Source organism: Oratosquilla oratoria, unplaced genomic scaffold (assembly GCF_046742065.1).
Source record: "Oratosquilla oratoria isolate Oo_2021 unplaced genomic scaffold, ASM4674206v1 SCAFFOLD95, whole genome shotgun sequence".
NCBI lineage: Eukaryota > Metazoa > Arthropoda > Malacostraca > Stomatopoda > Squillidae > Oratosquilla > Oratosquilla oratoria.
In genome coordinates, this window is record NW_027467759.1 from 335,001 (window position 1) to 350,950 (window position 15,950).

The window sequence follows — 15,950 nt, forward strand, 5'->3', positions numbered from 1 at the left end:
AAGAGACAGACAGAGAGATGGTGAAAGAAGAAGAGAGGGAGAGGAGAAGAGAGAGAGAGGGGGGAGCAGAGATAGAGGGAGACACGGAGAGAGAAGAGAGAAGGACGAGACAGAGACAGATAGAGGAAGAGAGAGACGGAGAAGAAAGAGGAGCGAGGCAGAAAGAAGAGAGAAAATGGTTTAAAACGAGTATGGATGAGTTTAATAGATGTAGTCTGTCAATATTCTGAAGATTTCATTAAAAGACGATTTACATTATATCAAGCGTTGATTTAGTATACAAATGAACAATTATTGTATATACGAATACTTCCACGTTTTTATCTAAAAAATGTCGATTACACTAGACATGCAATCAGTACCCCCCTACGAATGACAAGATAAGGAAAATTATCCTCATTGTCATCATAAAAGATTGCTGATTCATTAAACTTAAATTGCACATCGTCTGATGACATCTTTTCTGTTACTTTACAGCCAATGGCGGCCACGATTTTTTTTTTCAGCATTGAACTGAAATCCGATACAGAGGTGACGAACCAAGACGAGCAAAATAATTCTGTTTGCAGACGTAGCGGTTAATTAAGATGGTAGTCGTTCACGTTTCAATCACAACCACAGTTTTATAAAAAGTGTTTCAAGTTTGAACAAATCGCGGCTGGCAAGAGGGCATGGGGCACCTTAACTTGCACTTTTCGCAAAGACGTTGAGTGCTGGGTGACCTAATAGAAGTATTCAAATGGGTCAATGGCTTTAACAGGGGTGATGGAGGCAAGGTCATCATATCAAGACATGATAAGACTCGTGCTAACGAGTTTAGATTAGACAAATTTAGATTTAAGAAGGAAATTGGCAAGAACGGGTTCACCAATAGGGTGGTTAACGAATGGAATGGCCTCAGTAACTATCTAGTAGTGAGCGCTGAAACTACTGGTTGTTTTAAGAGATAACTTTATGGATGGGGATGACAGGTGGTAAGGGACATGGAACTGCCTAGTGTAGGCCTTATGATCTCTCACAGTCTCCTTCATTCTTATGTTCTCGTATTCTTAAATTTGATTTAGGGCCCCGCGGTAAGCCGCCGCCGCCGCAACAATTTTATTTCTTATTTTCTTGAACATTCGCTGCCGGGCAGCGGCGGAGGAAGGTTGTTCCGATCATAACTCCAGATAATCTTCTTGAGTTATATGACCACGAAATTTGGGAAGAAAAGGAGCTCCTTAGATCACACCTATGCTACTATTGAATCCTCCCAGGAAGTTAACAACATGGATATGACTCTGCCACAGAGTCGGAATAATGAAAACTGTGAAGGAAGTAGCATGGGAGAGACGTCAACACAGGGAGTAGGAGAAGTGAAGGACTGGGCCGAGATAGCTGAGAACTCGAACGACAGTGTCAACAATGCCGGTTCCCGTGCCAAGAGAATCAAGTTTAGTGGAACGTCTGAAGACCAAGCTAAATCTGCCACCACCACGAAAGATCCCTTAATGACTGCAATAGAAGCAGCCGGCATGGACCAGGACTTGATAATTGAAGAAAATAACACCGCAGACACTAAAGCAGCTGATGTGAATCAAGATAATATAGTCGGGGACAACATCACCACGTCCACAGGTAGGGAAAGACTTATGATAACATTTCCAGAAAAATGTAACCTCTCTCTGGAAAACAAATATACCTGGTATATGGCTCTATTAAAACAACACCCTGACTGTAGGCCACTCTTTAAGGAAGGGAGGAATGCACCATATATCACATTAATCAATGGTCAGCAATATAACACCATGATAACAGATGGCTTCCAGGGACAAGTAATGAAACCTATAACTGGCTTACAACGTACTGTGGTCATTTTTGACGTACCTACTTATATAAATGTCAATTTATTACAGTGTCCACCAGGATTCCAGTGGCTAAAATGACGGATGGTTGGGAAAAATCCAAGGCCACAACTCGTAGGAGCAGTATCAGGACCTATTGACACAGAAACTCGCATCATCAGTGTTGGAAGGAAGAAAGTTGCTCCCTATGTTCCAGAGCCAGACCTGTGTCAAAAGTGTAGCAAATGGGGACACAAAAGTTGGCGATGTCGAGCTACATATGTGCGATGCAGATACTGTGCTGGGGGACATCTCTCAGAGGAGTGCTGGGAAAAGATTCAACAGAAAGTAGCTGTACCACCGAAATGCTGCAACTGTGGAGGTCAACACAATGCAAGTTCTCCAGTATGCCCTAAAAAACCACGCTACAAGACTCTACCACCAAGTATACCAAGTATACCCACTACTGTATACCAAACTGCTCCTCCACCTACAAGAACTGCTTGGAACGTCACAGCAATGCAGGAAGAATTTCCACCTTTGCAACAGGAGAAAGCAACAACTAATTCTACAACTAAGGTGAGGTCACTATCCGTTACTCAGTCAAATAAAGTAAATATAGTGGCTAAAGAGCAGGAACGACTAAGTATAGCAGTGGACAAACTTACTACATTGTTAAATGAAAGTATAGAAGAATTAAGAGCAGATAGAGTAAGGCTTGAGAGAAAGATGAAAGAATACACAGACTCAAAATTTAAAGTGCAGGAATTAGTGCATCAAAACATACAAAAAGTCCAACAGGAAGTACAGGAATTTGTGCAACAAGACATTCAGAAAGTACATCATGAATTACAGGAAACTGTGTATCAAGGCATTCAGAAAGTTCATCAAGAAGTAAAGGAAACTGTGCATCAAGAAATACAGAAGGCTAACTGTCAACAAGCAAAGAATATGGAATCTATCATGGAAAAACTTGAAATTTTGAAAAAGCGAGATAAGGAGAGACACGAAAATTACGAACAGCTATCTAGGAATATAGAACTAATTCTAGAGAAATTTGAAGCCTTCAGAAGAGAAGTCATTGCTAGCCAGAACAATAAACAGTGGCCCAAATCAAAATGATGCAAAACCCTACAATGAATAACAAAATTTTCCATTTATTGACATGGAATGTTAATGGACTAAGAGATAGGGTAACTGATATACATGCATTTATTCTTCAACAGAGCCCTGACTTCATAGCTGTACAGGAAACTGGACCAGAGGTGTATGAACTCAGAGGATATTATCAACATATTCTTAGTTGTGATGATGGAAGCAGTAGAGGTATGGTTACTTATGTTAAGTCTGGACTTCCAGTTACCTTGGTGGAGAAAGGAGTCAATGGGGGAATAGAATATATCACTGTGTGTCTACATTTATCAAATAACTATATATATATCACTAATATGTATGTTCATTCTGGTGCCCTGTACATTGATAATTTACCTCCGCACATATTAGAAGAAAGTACAATTCTTTTGGGTGATCTTAATGCTAGACATGTAGACCTAGGTAGTTTTAAGACTTCTAATACTAATGGCGTAAGGTGGGTAACCTTTCTTAAAGCTAATAATGTACAAATTACTGGTGCCAAAGTCCCTACACATGTTCAGGAAGACTAGATTATGTTGCTTTATTTAATATGCCATTTTGTACGTGTGAAACTAATGTTGTACCATCTCTTCTCAGTGACCACTTTGCCCTTAAGACATATATCACCCTCTCCACAACCAACATAGTACACAGAAAAAGGTTAAGCATCCCCTCAAGTAAATTTCCTGGGCTCCTGATCAATGTTAAGAAATGGTACAGTAATAACAATATTAATTTACAAGATGCCAATGATATTTATCAGGGATTACTTAAAGTAATTAATGAATATGTAGACAACAACAAGACTAGGCAGAAGCACACTCATAATCAAAAGAGATCATATGCACATGACCCTGTTATATTAAATTGTCAGGATACAATGGCAGCCTTACAGAGTAGATGGCAAGCACAGCCAAATGATCATGATGTCAAGAGAGCTATGGGAACAGTTGCTAAACATTTGTCTGAGCTAAAGAGAGACATGAGGAAGAAGTATTGGGATGAGTTTCTAAATAAAATTCGTAACACCAAATCAATACAGGAAGTTTGGTATCACGTTAATAAGGTCAAAGGTAAGAAAACTTCAGTAACCAGTGACTCAAATCCTGCAAAAAAGGTCAAAGAACTCATTAAACAATGGAGTTCTGCTTCTGTTTTGTCTGGTCTGCCTGTTGGACATCAAATTGCTCTGGCAGAGAATAGGTTACAAAGGTTACAATTAGTAAATCATAATGTTAAGTTGGATGATGACACTTGTGTACCTATATCAATAGATGAACTATTATATGCTGTCAAAAGTGGTAAATCAACAGCCCCTGGTGAGGATGGACTTACATTTAATATTATAAATGCATTACTGAATATTGACGGGAAAAATCCCATACTAGATATGTTTAATGTGTCTTACAGAAATAGTACATTACTCCCAGCATGGAAATCAGCCATAATTATACCTGTACCTAAGAGTGATGGGAAATTTCGACCAATCTCACTTACCAGCTGCTTGTGCAAAATGATGGAAAGAATTGTCTTACGTAGGTTAATCTATAAAGTGGGTGATAAAATGTCTGAAAATTTATATGGTTTCATGAAGGGACGTGCTACTAGCGACTGTTTTGTTCATTGCTTAGCTAATACCAGTGCTTCTTGTCAAGTATATGTAGATTTGAAAGGTGCCTTTGATAGATCTAATAAAGAAGTTATACTAGAGGAACTTGTATTGAAGGGAGTCAAAGGAAAGTTATTAGGATGGATACAAGACTATTTGTATAATAGAAAAGGTAAGGTTTGGTCACAGGGAACACTACCAGATGAAGAAACATTCGAGTTAGGTACCCCCTAAGGTGGAGTTCTGAGTCCTATGCTATACAATATACTAATGGATAAAATTGCTAGATATGAATTTACACAGGGTACCAAAGTCATCATTTATGCTGATGACATACTTATTCAATGTGATACACCTCAAACACTTAGCAAGGCTGTGAATGAACTTGAACAACTATGTACATACATGGGGCTTGTCATAAATGAAAACAAAACTAAATTTCAAGCTAAACAGAAAAAGTGTAGGAAACCTACTGTAAATGGTGTAAAAATTGAGCGTGTCCTTAACTACAAATATTTGGGTGTACAATTAGGTTATAGAAATGCTAATTATTGTATTGAATATGTTAAAAATATGTGTGTATCTAGGCTAGCCCCTCTCAAAGTCTTAGCAAAGAGAGGGTCAGGTGTTGGTGTACCTATACTTCGCATGTTTTATATATATATGTGATACGTTCCCTCATAGATTATGCTTCACTTGTGTTGGTGCAATACAATACACAACAACTTAAATGCTTAGAAGTCGTACAAAATAAGGCAATGAGAATTATTTTAGGGTGTGCTACAACAACTAAGATAGAGGTATTAAGAAGAGAGTTAAGATTACCCAGTATTATTTTAAGAATAGAAGAAATAACGAGTCGAACTGTATGTCGTATAGTGTGTAATGGTACAAACTCTCTCCAGAGAGATATATTAGCATTATATAATGATAATCATGTAACTAACAACCCATATCTTCGCAAAATATGTAAGGTTCTAAGAAAGTTTGATATTATGAACGAATTTAATGCCCTCATAAAAAATAACTACTATACCACCTGGAATCCATACAATGTAAAAATTGACATTGAAAAGCTAAGTAAACCAAAGGAACAATGGTATAAATACGAATTAAAAGCACATTTTCTTGACAAATTGTCACAATACCCACGGAAACAGGTGGTACATGTGTACTGTGATGGGTCAGTTGAGGGTACCAAGACAGGATGTGGGGTGTTTATAAGGGAATATTCTTCCTCTGAAGAATTTCAAGATTATGAAATTTCAAAAAGACTACCAAATAATTTGTCATCAACCAGAACTGAACTATATGCTATCTTAGAAGGCTTACGTATTATTACGAGTATGGGTAAAAATGTATACTTTTTTGTCGATAGTCAGAGTGCATTATATGAACTTGTATCTTCCTCTCCAGCTGATTGTGATATTGTTAACAAATGTTTAAATATTATATATAACCTGGAGAGAAACAATACACATATTTATTTTGTATGGGTACCATCCCATATAGGATTGTATTATAATGAAAAAGCAGATAGTCTTGCACGAAATACAATTAGAGATGTTAACAATATTCCTGGTAATGAATACACATATAAACATGTAAGGTCAATAATAAGATCAAATGTTATTGCTAACATGGATATAGACCTAGATAAATGTTGCGAGATGGGTAGTGTAAGTAGCAAGCATTATAAGGCAGTATTAAATAATACAAAGGAATATCCATATGGTAGACATAGTTCCCAAATGGATTTAGTCACTATGAGACTCAGACTGGGATATAAATATTACTGGGAGGTGTACAGGGAAGCTGAACCTGAGCCCTGTACTTTATGCGCAAGGCCGAGAGGACATTCACTACAACATTATATACAGTATTGCCCAATAATCGATGAATTTAGACCACAGGAACAATGGAACCTCATTGAGCTCATATGCTATTACATAAATAATTATATCTTAACTAAAATTGTAAAAAAAAAAACATCCAATGTTTGCTTTCAAACGTTAAATACAACACTGATATTGTAATATAAACATTTATTTTGATATAACTGTTATAAACAAATTTAATATAAAATGTATAGGGGTTAGTTGGCAAGACCCAACTCTCTCCTTTGTTGTACATCAACAATAAACTTATTGAATTGAATTGAAAACTCGTTTGTGGGAACTGGCATAGATCACCGTGGCAACACTGTTGTTGACCGTTAGTCGATGCAATTACAGCAGTGGAAGTGAACGTGTAAAGTTGGTGCTGGACTTGTTATACAACCGTAATACGAGCAGAAATAGTTTGTAAATAGTTTAGATTTTCAATAAATTGTGTACCTCCGGTTGCTCAGTAGTGATAATATATATATATAAATTTCTTTTAGGATTCTGTTCCAAGAATACACGAGGTGGCTTGGTCCAGGCAAAAGCATGGATAATGAATTAGTGAAAATCAACTAATGAAATTCAATTTTGTATTGAACTCTTAAGATTTATAGAAATAAGTTAAAACAAACTTGCGATTACAACAGACTAAACGTAACCTTTGTGTTCGATAAATAGGTGGCTATATCGTCATAGTAATAGTAAAGAAATCAAGTTCTTTGCAATGCTATCAACGACAGATCTTCAAGCAATAATCTACCGTAATATCACGTATCTCCTTGGGAAACTGGATCGGAAAGGTATGTACAATTATTAACATTGTTGAAATGTTCAGTTCAAATTGCACGCTGTATTGCCAAGATAGGTTCACGGTCCCAGCCACTTCATGAAGGACAATGTTTCAAAGCCATTGCTGCGGTGATGTATAAACTTTATTTTCTGTTGAACATGTACCAAGGGCCCGACTTGAGGCAGAGGATCGCGATTGAAATAGTCTGGAGTCGACCGGAAAATTCTATTGTGGTAAAATTCCAGAAGCACGCAAGCACATTGAAACATGCGTGTCCAAAAGCTCCAAAACTGACTTTACTTACCCTAACAATTTGGTAGAAAAATATCATTTAAATGCAATAGAGAAGCGCTTGCGTGTTACTAGAGCAACCACGTTTATTTTAATGCAGTACTGAGAGAATTGTGGTTAATTGTTGATATAGTGCTATGGAAATTTTGTCTAAGCCGGAATGCAAGCCATAACCGGTTGTTTGCGGTTAGTCGTCCAAACTAATCATTTCGGAGAGTTTATGTTCAAGAAAACTAGTGTTACATCTTACATACATATACCAAGGCTTTTTCCCCCTTCCAAGGGAGGTAGCCAAAAAGGGAAAGGCACAAAAACACTCCCACCCATTTCATCCCTAAATACACTCCACACCCCTCCCACCCTTCCTCTCATCTGAGCACCTCCTGGATGACGGGTCATCCCTGCACCCTGCCCACCACCCTGGGTCAGAAGCAGTGTCGCAAGACACAGTGTTACATCTTGGAAGCACCAATAATATTCTTGGATTAGCTAACTTGGTTTATTCTATGATAACGGGATTAGGATGTTAATCTACTTGGAATAACTTGTCCAGTAGCGTGTACCTTGATGTACAAACCTACGTGAAACGGTTAAGGATATTTTGTGAAACAAGGGTGCATACGTCACAGTATCAGCCGTGGACTTTATGCCCTAAGGAGATGAGGGTTTTATTTGCGATGGAGCGCGTTCGAGTATGGCATTTTCGCTGAAAGCAGGGTCTGTTGACGGCTGGGAGCCCGTGAACTGTGATTTCATCTCGTCTCGCAACAGGAGTGAGACCCGTCAATTTGTAAGCTACGGTTAACACGGACAAGTTGATCTGTGAAAACTATTTCCTCGCGTACAAGGAGACTAGACTCGTACTGGATTATTTTAGTTGTGCACATACTTGGTATAGCGTTAGAAAATTAAGTTAAAATACATGAACGTAGGATGAGATTTTCTTGGCTGGAATAAATAAAAAACCTTGCTACAAGCATGTCTACAAACGAAGCCGCTAGGACAATGTACAGACGCCATGCGTCTGTCCAGTCCAGTCAGTCAGATAGAGTCCAGTGGTTCTTTGCCTTGCTTGGGCAAAACACACTTTTCACCATTTGTCAGAATGCCATTCCCCCCTCCTTTCCAAGATTCAGTTTCAAAAGGGGCATTCTAAATAGGCAAATATGACTAAATTCCTTTATTTTCTTTAGCGCGTCATTACTTGATACGTATTACGACTTAACGTAATTTACGTAACTTTCATTTCCCATACTTCTGATATCTTTAGCACCTCCCAACAATGTAATTTCAGCAGCTGACAACAAAATATATTAATTGAAAGAAAAATGCAGAAGACGTGTTTCTGTGGCCACTCTTACTTGAAGACGCGGGTATTTTTCTAGTTACGATCATGGGTGCACTATAGCAATAGAAAATTATTAATTTTGTAAATTAAAATGTATCAACGTAATATGCAATTTTGTGGGCGGAAGTGAAAATAAAAAATACCTTGCTACAAGCAAATACGCTAATGAACGAAGTCGGTAGCATAGGATCGGGACGCCATCTTGTCTGTCAATTGACGGCCTCGGTACCTCCGACAGTACCTCGCCAGGTACATTTTCATGAATGTTATGGAGCGGAGATACATGCATTCCTTCAAGCTGCAAGAACTTTGTATACCCCGCAAGCTGAGAGAGTGGTTGAAAAGCTTCAACGTCTCTCACGACGACGACAACGAGGACAAGCCGGATGACATTTCTTACGTGATCTTACGTTGATACTGGACGCAGGTCGCTAGACCTATATGTCCAGATCGGTGACCTTCGATTGGCCAGATGCAGAAATTACATCTTGGTCATCCTCCGGTAGGTCTTCGCCGGGTGTGCCAGTAAATGTAATAGTTTTTTCATAGTCATATTTTATTGCCTGTCTCTCCCAGTGCTTATCAAGTTTCGTTTCAAATTCTCTTATAGATTTTGCCTTTATGACACTATTGGGGAGGCTGTTCCAAGCATCCACTACCCTCACTTGGAAAGCACCTTGTCGCAGTCTAGTCCGGCTCCTTGGTTTGAAGATCTTTAAGATGTTGCCCCGAGTTGGTCCTTTTCTCAATTGGAAATTTATGTTAACAGCAGGGTCATAGTACTGATTTAAAATTTTGTAGACATCCACCATATCTCCACGTAATCTTCGATATACTAAAGTTGGAAGGTCCAGCTTCCTTAGTCTTTCCTCATAATTAAGGTTTTGTAGGTGTGGCACCATCTTGGAGGCTCTACGTTGAACATTTTCTATTTTCTTATAAGGTGACCAGACGGACTGAGCATATTCCAGGTTAGTTTAGTTTAGGTTAGACGAATTTATCCTTTTATTTCTTCGACGTCGGCATCTATCATAACAAACATGGCGTACCATTCGTCCGACACGACTTCGTTATTTACAAAATCTGTTTTAGCACCTTTTTTGCTTTTTATTTCCGCTCACAAAATTACATATTACGTTGATACATTATAATTTACAAAATTGATAATTAATTTTCTATTGCTATATTGCGCCTATGGTCGAAACTAAAAATTTACTGAGACGCGTCACCATCATAGGCGATATTACGTGCGATACTGTCGCACGGCGTAACAATTTTTTAATCCTAAGATTAACTTGGGTCAGCACAGGTTAATTCAAGCCCAGATCAGGCCAGATAGGCCAAAACCTTGCTTTCCTCATCCCGTTAACTTACTGTGGTCACAATTCACCCCGCCCCCAGAAAAACCAAATGAACACCCGAGTTAGACGATGGGTTTCACATTGTGGACCGGGTTGTCTCCAACTCTAGGTGACGTTAATAAGCGCTGTTACAAATACAATAGCTGTAGGGCTTCCTTGGACTTGAGGGAACACGGGGTTCTGCCGTCGTCTGTTAATTGTCCGATGTACAATAATAATCAGGCCGTCAGCGAAACTACCGTAATTCAGTGACGACGACCACGATCCGGATGATCTTTAGATACTTCAGATGAAGTTCTGGAAGAGGCGCCTTTGACTCCAACTCGATAACCTGATTGCCGTTATTCCCGGCATGTACGGTGGTAGTGGTTGTGCTCTACAGTTAAATTTGTTCTTGGCTTTCCCATATTTTATCTAGACTTGATTCAAACAAATTGTAAAACGGTGTCTGCATTGGCCATCCATTCTGGCAAATCATTCCAAGTATTTCGTGGACGGACAACTCGTCCACAGGAATATGGACATCTCGTCCAATGACTTTATTGTAAGAATAATGAACATAATTTGCAGAACAATAAAACTTTATTTACATATATATACAGAATACAGGTGTGTAATACAGAATAAATATACAAGTGTAAGGTCTAAATGTTGGGCTTGCCACCACGGAGGTTGTAGCTGACACCACGCAGGAACTCTGGACGTGTTTTCTTGCCAGCCTTCAGGTCGCCCACCAAGTTGCACAGACGTGTCTGCAGCTCAGCGTAGCACTTCTTCCTTCGCTTCACAGGGCGGATGCCACGCTCATCCTGGAGGAGAACCGAGTCGGCGTTGGATGCTTCTGCTTGAAGGCACTCGATAAGTTTCCAGATGGTGGGGTTGGAATGGCCCACCAAACTGGAGAACTTATTGTTCCACCCCTCACATATGTTGTTTGTGCGTGGCTCATTGTTGAGGGTGGCGTGATGTTGGGCTCAGGTAGGAACATCGGTGGAGTGCGCCGAAGCCGAACTGGTTGGATGACTGCCTGGGGTGGGGGTGACTCGGCGCTGGTGGCGGAGCTGGCCGGAGACGTAAGTGGAGTCGAAATACTCCACTAAGGCTGCTGCTTCGTTGGGCATGGTGGACCGCAGATGTTTCATGCCTTCATGGACGTCCTCAGTAGGAAGAAAGGCCAGGGCATCCAGCTGGCCGCAGAAGAGCCGGAACTCGTCGTCTGACTCGTACAGGTTCTTGAGACCCAGGCCCTGGATCTGCCTCCAAATAGACTGGCTGAGGTGGTAGAAACAGAACCGGACCTGGATCTCCTCTCCAAACACTGCACGAAGGCCCAGCTCCACTAGCCTCTCGAAGTCCACGATGACGGTGCTGGGGTCGCAGCCATGCTGTTCGAGAACACGGAAGAGCTCCTCATAGGTGGTCTGCGTCTTGCGCTGGAGCAAGGCAAAGGCCAGAGGAAAGTAGCCTTCACCGATGCGACCTTGGACGACGTACAGTTGGGTGAACAGTCTGGGAGCGACTGAGAACGTGCCGTCCATACACCAGTCGTCACAGGCTGCGAGCTGCTCTAGATGACCAGGGGAGGCGAAGACGATGATGAGCTCATCAGCTGCAGGACCGTTGTCGTAGAGGAGGTTGGAAGCCCAGGGGCCTGTGATGTCCAACTCTTGAAGGGACTGCGGATCCTTTGGACAGTGAGCAGCATGGACACGCCGAAGGACACGCTTGCTGGTGTCCTGCCTTGACCTGATCATCAAGCTCTCTAATGGTGAAGCTGAGGATGTTGTTGGGGCGGTCGTTGGTGGTAGCAGCCTTCCTCTTCATATATTGGCGAGCTTGCTCCACATCACATCTCACACGGTCTGCAATGTGGCTGTGCTCACCAACAAGCCTATGGTCACTAAGGCTCTTGGTGGTCTTCAAGCGGGCACTGCATTTGACATCACGTTGGATACAGCGCCAGACAACTTCATCAGCTGACTTGGAAACATGTTTCTTAGTGTACATGAATCCATCCAGAAGAATCTTTTGAGCACCTCTCTGCGTTGTTACAACCTGAAGCTTGGGGTAAATATTAGGTGTAAATATGATAGAGTTGTGATTATTTCTTTTTGATCATAGTTGGAGCTATTCTAGGGTGTTAAAATAAGCATGTCCATAACATTTATAATCACATCTATTACTTACCAAAATATACCATCTAAAGCAAATTTTAATTAAATAACATGAAATATCATTAAAAAAAAGGTAAAATAATTTTCTAAAAGTTTTTTGAAATCTTGTCCGTGGACGAGTTGACCACCCATGGTGGTGTCTGTGGACAAGTTGTCCTACTTTGCAGTTTTGTGGACGAGATGTCCGTGGACGAGTTGTCCTACAATCAAGTATTTACTACCAGATTCGAAAAATCATTCTTAGTCTTGCTCTCTTTAAAAATCTTTGAATTTCCTCTAGTTGTGTTGCCTTCCCTAATCTCAAATACCTCTTGTACATTGTTAGTCATATTTCTGGGTAATAATCTTGTAAGTTTCAATTTGATCTCTTGATCTTCTGTAGGCCAGTATCGGTAGATCTAATTCCTTAAGTCATTCTTCATAATCATGTCCTTTCAGCTGTTGTTATTCTTGTGGCTCTTCATTGAACATTTTCAATAGCCCCTGTCTTTAATTAGATGAGGACACCAGATCTGAGAAGCATATTCTAAACGAGGCCTTGTTAGTGCAATGTTCAGTGCTTTCAGGATGGAAAAATCAAGGTGGACATAAGTTCTTGTAATACCAAGAAGGCTGTTAGCCTTGTTGATTTTCTCGGCTAAGTGCTCTGTGCATGTCAGATAGTCATTGAAAACTCCAATGTCCTTTTCATTTGTAGTGCTGGGTATGTTGCCATATACATCTTGTACTCTTGCTCTTTTACATTATATCTACCTATTCTCGTATGTTTATTTTTAACTGAATAGAAATTGAGCATCCATCTTTGACCATTTTCTCAGTTCATGTCTTCCTGAAGCTTTTTACAGTTATCTTCATTTGGAATTGTTCTAAATCTTGGTATCATCTGCATAAAGATGTACCTTGGTCCCATGACTGCATCTGGAAGATCATTGATGAACATGACACAAGACGCCCCAGCACTGATCCCTGAGGCACCCCACTGGTTACCTCCCTCCAGTTGGAGGCCTCGCCATTAACCATTACTTGTTGCTTTCTGCCAGATAAAAAAAAAAAATTAAATCCATTGGAACAGATTAGGCTATTCCATAATTGGCAAGTAGTCTTTTGTGGGGAACTGTCAAGTGCCTTCATGAAGTCACAAACTTGGCTTTGCCCTCATTAATGACCTCCGTCCATTTGTCCAAGACCTGAATCGGTTGAAGCACTGTTGATCTGCCAGAGATGAACCCAAATTGTTTATCAGCAAACAAGTTTTGAGTTTTCATAAGGTGTATGCTTCTCGCGGGACTGATTCCATTAATTTACTGAACTCTAGTTAGACTTGCAGGTCTGTATTTACCAGGGTCATTCTTGCTATCCTTAAATATTGGTGTTATTTGCGCAATATTAAAATCCTCCAGAACTACTCCCTCTTCCAGTGAACTACTGAATATTTTCAGTGATACCAATAGTTCTTGCATCAGATCTTTAACAATTCTTGGGTGAATACCATCTGGACCTGGTGAATTTGTTTTTAAGCTTTTGCAGACCCTTTCTGATTTCATAGTTTATCCGTGGTCTAACCTGGATGTAGTCGGGATATCCTTTTTTTTTTTTTTTTTTTTTTTTTTTTTTTTTTTTTTTTGTTTTTTTTTTTTTTTTTTTTTTTTTTTTTTTTTTTTTTTATACAAGAACTGAATTTATCTGCAAGAACCATTGCCTTTTCTGTCACTTGTTTTCACAAGATTGTTGTCATCTGTGTAAAGATGAGCTATCCTTGACTTGGTCCTGGTTTTTTATACGTATTGCCAGAATATTGTAGCATTCTGACAGGTTTTGCATTTTCTTTTTCCTTGGTTTTGATGGCATTTCTGGTCTCCCATCTTGTTTGATTCTTCTGTACTGCACTTCAACTTGTACACATTCACTTTCATTTTGTGTAATTTTTTTTTACCAGTTTCTCCCAAAGCCTGTTTCATTTTAATTTTTGTCTAGAGTCAGTAGTCCTGACATTGGTAGATTATTGGTCCTCTTTCTCATGATTTGCTTCCCACAGTCTCCTCTCTTCTGTCATTTCTTTAACACGTTGAGTGAAGAAAGTCTCTAATTCTTTCCACAAAAGGCAGAAAATCCCTACATACCCTCGTCTGTTGTGTAATTATCCCACTTTATTAAGGGAAGATTAAAGTCGCCCAACACTAGTTTATTTTAAACTTTTATCAGTGATTTCTTGTGGAAGTTGTAACTGTCATTATTTTCTGCGGAACTATTGGGACTCCTGTATGCTGATGTGATGAGCAGGTTATCATCATTGCTGGATTTAATTTATACACAACTATATCCACAATTTGTATTTGGTTCATCTGATTTCACAGTACATCATTCTTAACATGCAATAACAATCCTCTTCCTTCATTTGCATCTATATTATACGGTTATCTATTTTGTACTCGGCCAGCTTCATCTGCTGCTTTTTTGCTTTCACTTCTTGCAATGCAATGATTTGAAGAGTATTTTCAATTATCTTCAGCATTTCCCTTAATTCTAGCTGCTTATCTAAACCAAAGGTGTCTACATTACTAGATAGAATAAGTAATTTTTTTTAAATCCATTATTTGAGCTAGTCGTATTTACGGTTGAACTACTGGGCAGTTCTCGCCTGGCTTGTCATTTCTATTTGTCCCGGTGTTCCACTTGCTCCTTCCTGTGTTGATTCTCTCCTCTTGTGTAGTTTTGCTCTGATGCACTGGTTGCTGTCCCCGTCCATGCCTGTCTTGTCACCTTGGTTAACCTCTTCCATGATGGACTGGTTACTGTGACGCCCTTTCCCTGCGGCTCCATTTTTTTTTTTTAATCAAGGCTGTTTCTTGATTTTTTCCTTTTTTGTGCAATAACTTGTTACCCTAAAGCCCTTGTAAGTTTCATTGTCTTTGATGTACTTTACATTTTTAAAGATTGCAACTTATGTTTTTGTCAGTAAATTTTACAATCAGTGGTGTGTGTTTATCAGGTCTCACTTGGCCTACCCTGAATGCTTTATAAATCTTTAACTTATCATACACCCCACATGCCTGCATGAAATCCACACTTTGTAATGTTAGATTCTTTCATGTGTAACAATTGAGTTTAACTCTGCCACTCCATACATGATACATGACTAAATTGTTTCCTCTATTTTTACTTTCATGTCTCTCGGCAATCACAATCTGGTTCCACTCCCCCTTGCAAGTTGGATTGTGGTCTAGTGTCATTTTTATCATTTCCAAGCTTTGGCCATTTTACATTCTGATTCCAGTTTTTCAGGATAAACTGTCTTTGCATCCAGAATACCCAGTCTAGTTGTGCACACAGCACTTTTTTTTTTACAAATTCGTTTAGTTTAACAGATTGGTCTTCCAGATGTCCAACCCTATTGTAAAGTTGTTCATGTTTATTCACATCTACAGTCCTTTAGTTCTTCCACTGCAACTGTTAGAACTTGATGCCTTTTTACCATGTATTTTTCATAAGTCTCATAAACTTACTGTGTAGCTTGGCACAACCCCTTTTGCAAGAAAT

At 39.5% G+C, this 15,950-nt stretch overlaps 2 protein-coding genes across 2 annotated transcripts; one reads left to right on the forward strand and one right to left on the reverse strand.

The window, feature by feature from the left end:
* Positions 1-1,928: 1,928 nt before the first annotated feature.
* On the forward strand, positions 1,929-3,487 carry LOC143024137 (uncharacterized). Its single transcript, XM_076182918.1, has 2 exons — positions 1,929-2,402; positions 3,050-3,487. The coding sequence occupies exons 1-2, from the start codon at positions 1,929-1,931 to the stop codon at positions 3,485-3,487; spliced, it is 912 nt and encodes a 303-aa protein (XP_076039033.1).
* Positions 3,488-11,213: 7,726 nt separating this feature from the next.
* Positions 11,214-12,742, reverse strand: LOC143024135 (uncharacterized). The gene is made up of 3 exons (XM_076182916.1): positions 12,722-12,742; positions 12,099-12,300; positions 11,214-12,013 (listed from the first exon to the last, which is right to left on the reverse strand). Exons 1-3 carry the CDS (start codon positions 12,740-12,742, stop codon positions 11,214-11,216), a joined length of 1,023 nt encoding a protein of 340 aa, XP_076039031.1.
* Between the last annotated feature and the right edge of the window lie 3,208 nt (positions 12,743-15,950).

What these genes read in the sequence shown, in the direction of transcription:
- LOC143024137 (XM_076182918.1), top strand. Translation starts at nt 1,929, where the DNA reads ATGGTTGGGAAAAATCCAAGGCCACAACTCGTAGGAGCAGTATCAGGA. An exon ending in CAACTAATTCTACAACTAAG is followed by an intron (nt 2,403 to 3,049) that starts GTGAGGTCACTA and finishes ATTCTTCAACAG; the next exon opens with AGCCCTGACTTCATAGCTGT.
- LOC143024135 (XM_076182916.1), bottom strand. Translation starts at nt 12,742, where the DNA reads ATGACTAACAATGTACAAGAG. An exon ending in TGACTAACAATGTACAAGAG is followed by an intron (nt 12,301 to 12,721) that starts GTATTTGAGATT and finishes ATTTACCCCAAG; the next exon opens with CTTCAGGTTGTAACAACGCA. An exon ending in GCACAGCCACATTGCAGACC is followed by an intron (nt 12,014 to 12,098) that starts GTGTGAGATGTG and finishes CAACATCCTCAG; the next exon opens with CTTCACCATTAGAGAGCTTG.